This window comes from Phaethon lepturus, unplaced genomic scaffold, assembly GCF_000687285.1.
Source record: "Phaethon lepturus isolate BGI_N335 unplaced genomic scaffold, ASM68728v1 scaffold1975, whole genome shotgun sequence".
Taxonomy (NCBI): domain Eukaryota; kingdom Metazoa; phylum Chordata; class Aves; order Phaethontiformes; family Phaethontidae; genus Phaethon; species Phaethon lepturus.
In genome coordinates this window covers 106,053-115,578 of record NW_010539671.1, presented here as the reverse complement: position 1 = coordinate 115,578, position 9,526 = coordinate 106,053, and the positions used below count along the sequence as shown (strand labels likewise).

The window sequence follows — 9,526 nt, the reverse complement described above, 5'->3', positions numbered from 1 at the left end:
ATATTTTTTGTTGTTTTCAAAAACATTTCTTCTGGATTGCACTGATTTTCATCAAACCACAGTTTCCTACCACAATAACAAAAAGTATACTTAATGCAAAACAGTTAAACCATTTTAGCACTTGGCATTAATGTATGAATCGAGGCCCAAGTGCAGACCGACATGTTTGTGCTGCCATGCAGATCTAGCTAAAATTTTCTTTGGGTTGATCCTTGCAACAGATTCTGATGGCACTACCGTTATCATCACTTTCCTCCCCGGTGGACCCCTGCCAAAAACGCACACATACAGCTCTGAGCTGGTGCCCAGTTTCACAAGAGATGATGGTCAGAATTCATCTGCCTGCTCAGGTTCACCCTTTGCAAGAGCTAAGAGGCTTCACCAATCGTACTATTTTGGCTGGAAGGGAATTAAATGGAAGGTGTGAGCTCCTCTGCTGGGTTGGCTTCAAGATGTCCATCCTGATCTTACTATTTTTTTGCTGTGTTCTTCTTAGATTTCATCCTCTTCAATGCTTATTCCAGCCTCTTTCATGCTCCCCAGCTCTTTAAAGGTTGCTTTTGTCAGTGTCCTCTTTGTGCCTCTCAGGACAGATTTGAGTTTCCTGGTCAGTACATCTGGCCAGTTGTGGCTGTAAAACAGAGAAGAGAGGAAGAGTTAGCAACGCTGCTCGCTAAGGAATAACCTTTCATTTTGCATCATTTTGTGTCAGGCAAAGCAGAAACTTTAGACGTTCTCAAAGCCGTCAAGAAGCATCAGGCAAGGAGGGATGTTAGTAGAGAGCTGCAGGGATGTGGTGATCCCAGTAGACCACACAACCGCTGAAGGTGTTGCATGGGTTAATGGGATACATAGAGCTTTCATCCAAGGATATCCACTTTACAAATATAAATTAAATTTACATAAAAACAACCAGCTGCTCATGAAAAACATTCCTAACTGTGCATCACAAGCCTCATAAGTCTCCCAGCTGGTAATAACAGAGATTCCCTGTTAATCATCTGGGTTTCTCTGGGTTTGAGGTCATTCACTGCCACCAACGAAAAATCTGAAGGTCCAGCTGCTCTGACAGCCCCGTGATCTCACCAAGCCCAAGACAGGATGGGCAGAGAACCAGAAAGTCCTGACAACCGTCTCAGATCCAGGTGTGGTTTTGCTGCCTTAGCCTGGCACTGTTCCTGGCAGAATAAGCTCGGCTGAGTACCAGGACTCAGAGCTGGGCTAAGTGAGAGACTACATCTAGATCCAGGCTAGTAAACTGACGTGATGGAGCTGAAGACGATCATTTGCTATGATGCTCCAAGTGTCCATGATGCCCAGGTTCTACCATCTGTCGGTGGGCACAGATTTATTATAACATAATGGGGTTTCAGAGGCAAAATAAACAATTCTAGAAGACCAAAAGCTGAGTGAATGGCAGGGCTTTGGGTAGGTCTCAACTCTGCAGCTGTCCTGTCCTACATAAAACATCACATGAAAACAAATTCACTGTGTATAATAGCAGAAAATATAATTCCAGCTGTTGTAAACCAAAAAGAACCAAATGTTAACCCATACCAATGACACCATTTTGATTATATAGTTATTATAAAGAAATAGTTGAGAAATTGTTTTTATATGGATATATATGGTTTTAAATTGTACACACCATTGTTGTGTACAATGAACAAACAATTACTTTAGAATACAAATATATGTAAAACTGACTACATGAAGCAGGGATCCTGTAGTAATAGGACAAGGGGTAATGATTTTAAACTAAAAGAGTGTACATTCAGACTACACCTAAGGAAGAAATTTTTGACAATAAGGGTGGTGAACCACTGGCCCAGGTTGCCCAGAGAGGTGGTCGATGCCCCATCCCTGGAAACATCCCAGGTCAGGTTGGTTGGGGCTCTGAGCACCCTGATCTAGTTGAAGATGTCCCTGCTTATGGCAGGGGGTTGGATTAGGTGGCCTTGAAAGGTCCCTTCCAACCCAAACCATTCTGTGATTCTATGATTCTATCCCAACAGGCGATAAGATATGAGGTCTTGAAAGGAGGGGAAAGAATGTTATTAGGCCCAAGCACTATTCACACTAATGACCAATTATTAATATAGAATTGTTAAGTAGCCTAATGAAATTACCCTTAATGACAGCACAGGATGAGCTGTCTTTAACTATCAATTAGATGTCTACAAATTATATAAATATACTTTAGAGCATATACAAGACTATAGCAAATTCAACTAGTAGCACTGGCACCAGAACCATGTATGCTGGGTTGACCACTCTGACAGCCTGCGCTGTAGCACTACTTACCCAATGTTTTTTTGTTAACATTCAAGGGAATTGTATTTTATTATTTGACCTAAGGTTCTACAGATGGTGTTTGATGGTCTGGCTACCTGTGCCTGAGGACTGGCTATTAATCTGGATGCAACAAGAGAAGAGCCCAGACCTCCAAACTCAGCACACATCATGTTCCTTTCACTCTCATAGTCAGTGGGAGACCAAGGGCAGCCAAGGACAACCAAGGGCAAAAAACAGGGAAGGGATCTAAAGGCAAACTGCTGAATCTTAAGAAATCACCCAAATGTGTCAACCCAATGTGATTTAGGATCCAGGGGAGGATCCACCCTGAAAATTCATTCATTGAAGTTTATGAAAAAGAGCTGATGCCCTTGTCAAAGACAATCTGAAATGTTTTGCAACTGTTAAGGAAGAGAGGAACATAAATATTTTTTTTTTAGGCCTTTTTGGTGTTGAAGAAGGTATGCCTTCCAGTGTGTTGCTGGGTGATGTCCCTGCATACCAAGAGAGAAGTAGCTGAGGCAGAGTAGAAGAAAGAGGGAAGAGAAGAAAGATACGATGGGAAGGAAAAACATCAATAAAAATGAGCGTTTGGTTTCTGCTGTTCTGGTTTTAATCTTTGGAGAGATCATGCAGGCAAAATAATCCAAGATTGTCCCTGCAGTGGGGCTGAAGGAGTAAGCTGTAGTTGTATGGGTTTCTGTGTAGGTGTGTGTTTCACCTTCGGGGACAGAGAGAATTTTTATCAAAAACCCTGTCCTGAATGAGCTTTCAGATCTTAACTGCTGGTCAGCCACAACTTGCTAGTCTATGGCTTGGCCAGCAAGATGCAACAATTTGCGTGTTTTACTGTATTTACTGAACAAGAAAGAACCTTGAGGGATCTCCTGTCACTAAGATGAGAGGTTAGAATAGGGGGAGAGGCAAAGTCTTGAGGCAAAAAAAGGAGAGAAAATAACTTAAAAAATTGAGCCTCAGTACTTTTAGGTGATCCCAGACTGGTCCTTTTTCTGTGCAGGACACAGTACCTGTAAGCTTATGTATCTAAAGTTCAGCAAAGAGCAATACAGGTGGCAATAGGATTTATATGCCATGGATCCCTCCATAAATGCAGCAGCTGCCATTCACATTGGGGTGAAATCTCGCCCCTTTGAACTCCATAATGAACTCTGACTCCCCATCTCCAAAGGGGGATCAATCTAGGGACCACAGGAAGTCATTGACCTCTCCATGGGGCAGTTCTCTGCTGAGCCTTGAAGGAAAGAGACAAATCCCTTTCTCCGTATCAGAAGCACTGTGAGAAGCTAGGGGTGGGATACAGCAGCCTGAGGATACCGTCTAACAGTATTTGAGATGCCATGGTTTATCCTACATGGTCTTCAGCTTCTGTTTCATCTGCCAACCTTGCACAAGTGTCTCTGACAACCATGGTGCTCTGGGCTGAATCCCACTTGCATGACTGAGTTAGTAGGTCCATGTTAAGATCACAGATCCTACTGCAGGACAAAGTATAAGGATCACCAGTGGTCTAGCCAAGAGGTTTATTTTCAGGTAACTGGAGGTGCTCTTTGGTGTTTCTCGTGCTTTGCTGCACGTTTTTATCAAGATCCAGCCAGAACCATAATTTCTCTTTGAAAACAAGTGTCCCCAAGGGCAACAGAGCCCACAGTCACTCTTTCAAGGTTAAAGGACTGGTTTTCTGAGCATGAGGAGCAGAGTCTTGGCCTTTCTCTAGACTCCAGGCCAGCTGAATACTCCCAAATATATAAATACTCCAATATAGGGATCCCTATCTTATCACAGCAAGGATCCTGTGACACTGTTAACAGTTTACCATCCCAGACCCAATGGACTACATCTGAGATCCTTGTATAGCATTCCTTTATTGCTATCAAGGAAAAACAAGGTTACTGGTGGCATATTCCCTTTCATCATGAATGTCTAACATAGATTAGCTGGAAACATCACTAAACCACCAAGCAAGCATGTGGGAATAAGTAGCTGTTGAGGACATAATCGCCTCCATTGGAAGCTCTGTGCACACAAGAAGGACTGTTGAAAAGCTCCAGGTATAAATGCCTTATTGATTTTTCTTCTGCTTCCCATGAATTGAGCCAAGTGGGCTAATGAGGACCTTCTGTTCTCTGTAATGTACCGCTAATCAGCCTTCCTTCAGTGCAGAAGTCTATGTCTGTGGGTGATATACGTACTAAATGTTTGTGTATCAGTATACGTGCAGTTCTTGTTAAGCAGGGCTAACCCAAGTGAGAGATCCTCTTTGTCTCTAACCTTGGAGGATTAGCTTGTGCTCATAGGTAGAGATCAGCAGGGACATCTTCTGTGCCTTGGAGCTTATCTTTAGCAGCGAGCATTCACATATGGTAGTGCTTATGCAGGTCTCTGCACAGTACGTCCCATATTTAAATCTTTTTTTTTTTTTTTTTAAATGAGGAATTTCTGCCCAGCTCCTAGGATGGAGAGAGCCTCAAACAAAAATTTAAAAATATCTTCAGGGAGATAAAACAGCCTAGTAACACCCCCTGAATCTTGAAAAATTGTGGTTGGGAAAGAGGAACACAGCCAAAAGTTCTCTGCTGGGTTTTATCCTTGTGAGAAAATTGGATGGAGCTTTAGTCTTTAGAGTAATCTATCAGCCTGGTATGGTGTATCTTAGGGGTTTGTAACCAGCCTATATCTAGGCACTCTGGGCTTTCATCCACCTTTGCCTTTTTCTAAATGGAAATTAAGTAAAAGTTAGTGCAGAGGCACTGAGCAGAAGCATTACTGCTGCTTTCAGAGGTATTATAAAAAAAAAAAAGCAGCATTTTCATGGGACATCAGACCCTCTATGTGCATGTGTGTGTGTGTGCATGCGTATATGCCAGCCTTGCTCTGGTAACACTTATTTGATCAGGCACCTCAGGTCATGCTATTATACTCCATGCAACTTCTGAATTCTAACCAAATCCTCCTAAAAACACATTTATTTCTCATACCACTAGGTACCGTAGTGATGAATAACAGCGCTACATCCTGTTTCATGTCATGAAATATGGAATTACACTAGGGAAGAGATATACATTACAGGAAAGCAACAATAGACAATTTGGATTCTTCCAGGCTTGAACTCCAGCTTTATCTCTGTGTTTACACGGACTGGGCTCTTCCTGGCACGGTGCACATCGACATCCCGTGGATCGATAATACGCGGCAGGCAAACACAGTAATACTGTATTTCTTTCAGGAATGAGTGTGATAACAGGTCATCAGTTTGCTAGGAAATCAAGACTACTGCTGTCTTTAGACAGCTTTGCTGCCGTCCCGAGCACCTTTTGAATGAGACACTTTAAAAGACTAACATATATTTTTGACAAAAAAAAAAAAAAAAACCAACATGGCACTAAAACCAGCAAAGTGCAAACAAATAACATATAAGCAGACAGAAAATAGCAGAGCTACGTTGGGACTGTCCTACAGCTACTACCTCAGATCTAGGCCCTTTTGCCAAGGAGTTTTTCAGCTTTCCTCCTTTTGAACTCTGCAATTTCTTCCGAGGGTAACCCATGAGCTCTACACCTGCAGTGAACACGTAGGCCATTAGAGAAAGAACCAGTTCAGTTTCATCTGCAATAAAGAACAGACCGTAACGGAGACCGAGTGAAAGGCAAGCGTCTTCTGGTGTGAAAAAGGAAAACAAATATTGGGCCTGGTTCAGATTTTATTTATTCCCCTCTTGTACTGCTTCATCTCAGCTTACTTCAGAAGATGAGGTGAGCTAATTTAATTTTAAGTGTCCCAAATTAGGTGCCTGCTCTGAGGCACGCATCTTTTGTAATCTGTATAGCCAGGCAGAGAGCTCTTGGCACACCTTAGACACTTCTCCCGGGACAAGATGAATGACTGCTGTTTTGGAGCACAAGCTAGATATCTATTATGGCCGTATCCTGAATCTATTACATGAGATGAATCCTGGGAGAACTGTTCCATTATTCCTCCAATCCTCCCCCTCATTCATAAAAGGGAAGAGCAGAACAAAACTGCTGTGAAGATCTTGCCTGTGGTTAGTTCAGCTCCTGCCTCAGTGCCTTTTGGTCTTCCAGGAGTGTTGCTTTCAAGAACTCTCAGCTCTCAAAGCTGTGGGCACATTTCCAAATGGAAATCCTATGTCACTGTCCCTAGAAACAGCAGTTTTCCCTGAAAGTTTAGCACAAATTTAACAGCCTTTCCCAGGGCAGATCGGAGTCAAGTTTCTGCTCTTTTGCCAATTCTATCCTACAAATGGCAACGTCTAACCAAGATGTCCTTCCACGCCTTACCTAAATCCTCATCTCTGAGAACATCTTTCCTTTTTACAGAAAGATTGATCCATGTTTATAAACCCTCCCATGAGTTCCGGAGCCTTTAAAGCTGGGTCCCAAGGACAGGGAAGTCAGGAGGGTATAAACCTGATGGGCTGAATGAGGAATGGCTTCTTCTGGGAATCTACAACTCGGGTGGGATTCATCTCTCTGAAATTTAGCTATCTGCAACAGAGATGTCTCCATCTGATCTAAGTATCTTGGGCTTTCTTCTGAGCCACTGCTGGGGGGTTTATCCCAAAGTAGATGTCCTCTGTGGGGCAGAGGAGCTGCACCTAGAAGTGCCCGTTTCTCTGCATTGACTAGAAGATGTGTAAGATGACCAGCTCAGATGGAGGTGTCTATGCTAGAGGTAAATAACTTTTAATAAGATTAAGCCCTACCAGTTGGAGGGGGAAGAGGAGTACTTTGTCTCCAGACCCTTTACGCAGACAGTAGAAAAATGCAGACACACATGGGTAAGCGTGAGGGGCTTGTTCTTTGAGTCCACCCAGCAGGACTTGATCCACTGGGAAGTGGAAAAGGTTGCTGCCTGTTTCTGCACAATAATACAGCAGGTTGTGACCCACAGAAGGTGAAGACCTGACAAGAGTATTTGGGGATCAAGCACAATATCAGATTACCTGAGCTCTACCTCCAAACACTGCTCACACAAATATCAAATAACCCTTTGATAATGACTTGATCTTCATCCACAGCACAATAACAAGACGAAAGGTCCAGTGCAAACAGCACTGACACATCTCCTGAACTCATTAATGTCTGAGCAACTGGAGAGGGTTGATTCATCCCAACATTTTGCAAAATTTCTCTGTCTGAAGTCAGCTGTTATTTTCCCAAGGTCCTCTCTTCCCACCACCTTGTTTCCAAAACCAGCAGGAGAAAATCTGTAAGGTCTTACACCCCAGCTCCCTGCACACTTAAGGAATTTGCCATCTCTTTTCTGAATGTGGTGTGTTACAATGATTTTTTCTGAGAATTGGAAACTCAAGCTCTTGGCTTGAAGGTTAGGCAGCCAGTACAACTTCTAGTTCCCAGTTACAGGAGGAAAGGCTCAGACCCATAGACAGGGCATCTTTATGACTTGGGCACTCTGTACCCTTTGGTAAGAACAACTGCAACTCAAACTGCCTTGAGACCTGAGTCATATGGATGCAGACATAAACTTCTCTGCCCTTCGGTCTCTTTCTCTTATCCAGTTTCTCATAAACCTGTATGCTGGAGCAACGTGTGCCCTATTGCAAGGCGTAGGTATCCTGGGCAGCCCATTACCTCTCAGCTCCATGATCCTGCTCCAACCAGCCCTGGAGCCCTTTCACTGACTGCTGCCCACATACCTTTGTCTTTAAACCAGTCAGGATTGTCTCTGTGGTTACTTGTTTCTGAGGTGGTTTGTTTTATTTTAACCCATGTGTCATTGTACTCCAGTTTTTGTACTTTAAATGGCTGGTAACTTTATAGAAACGGTTTAGGGGTGGAAGAGATCAAAAGCAGTAGCAGATGGCTCTGAGATGGTTTCTCCTTGGTACTCTTCCCTCTTGTCTCTCAGCACTGTTGTTCAGTAAAGAGCTTTTGGGCTGCTGTGTAATGAGCAAGCCTGCCTAGATGGCACAAAGGAGAGCAGCGTACCCTGATCAGATGGACGTCCCACCTGGCCAGCCCATGCCGTGGGTGCAACACCATAAAAATGTTCCTAGACTCAAGCTGGCTCCTGTTCAGACAGCTCAGGCACTTGTCACTGGGCTTCCCTCTGCTTCTCTTTCCAAGGTAAGTATGGGCAGATCCAAGGAGAAACAGCCTGCAGCCAGGACCTACCCTAGACAGCCTCTCCTGCTGCCGAGGTGCTGATTGCTGCTCGCTCTCTGTCCCTCCGCAAAAACATCCTTCAAAGGGACCTTCACTTCCCACTTCACCTCACAGCCTGTCTGGGTGAGACAGGAGAAACTACTGGACACATCCAGGCACATCTGGGCACACCTCAGCCATGCCTGAGGCCATACCTGCAAGCCAGAATATGTTCCGCAAAGCCAGCCAGGTCCTGAGCAGTTTCAGAACTAGCTTTCTCAAAATCCATAGAAACACCCACCGAAGAAAAGGCAATGCATTCCAGCCAAACAATGCCACTACCCGCCTTTGCTTTCTTTCTGAACACTGCATTTAGGGTTTCTTGTTATTGGCAGTAATTCTCTGACCTAATATTACAGCCAATTCTTCCAGAAATTTCAGCTTGCTCAAAAAGAACTTGTTGAAATATATCAGCTGGAGCAACCGCATTCCAAGTCAGAGAGCTTTGCTCGAAGGGAGATGAGTCACTGGCTTTCATTCCCTTTCTCCCCTCAATCACATTTCAGAGAAAATTCTTCTTTCTCACCTGCATTATGCCATACTCATGACCAGAATATTCCTTTTTCGTCATTTTGCTGTTGTATTAGGGGTTCAGAAAAGAACTGAAAAGAAAGCATTGATTATGAAGCAAAAAGCATCTGGCCTGACGTTGGGTGATCAAGCCTATGAGCCAGAGGATGCTTTGATTTCCCCAAATAACTCTTGTTATATGTTATATAAAGTTTATTTTTAAAATTTTATTCATGAACTGCTGTGATGCTGTTGTATAATTCCAGCTACGTAAGGACAACAAAAGTTTTTCACTGTTGTTTGCTCCACAAGCTCTTTTATTTCTGATTTAAAAGTGCATTGTGTGAAAAGCTTCAAATAGGAGCCTGAGTGGAAATCCTTTCGCTTATCCCCCCTGAAAGACACATCAGCAGCAACAGCAACAGCAGAGACTCTCTACTGATCATCTCCCATCCTGCCGGGCTGCCTCAACATAGACAAAGCACTGAAATCTGGACGTTAAACCTGCACTTTCCCTG

General features: G+C 43.5%; 1 protein-coding gene across 1 annotated transcript in view; it reads right to left on the bottom strand.

Moving 5' to 3' along the window:
* Positions 1-492: 492 nt before the first annotated feature.
* The window catches only part of LOC104620842 (retinal guanylyl cyclase 2-like), a 44,645-nt gene continuing 35,611 nt past the window's right edge, over positions 493-9,526 (bottom strand). Inside the window, exon 18 of the mRNA XM_010287168.1 lies at positions 493-631. Coding sequence (XP_010285470.1) covers positions 493-631 — 139 coding nt within the window. The remainder of the gene's footprint in view (positions 632-9,526) is intronic.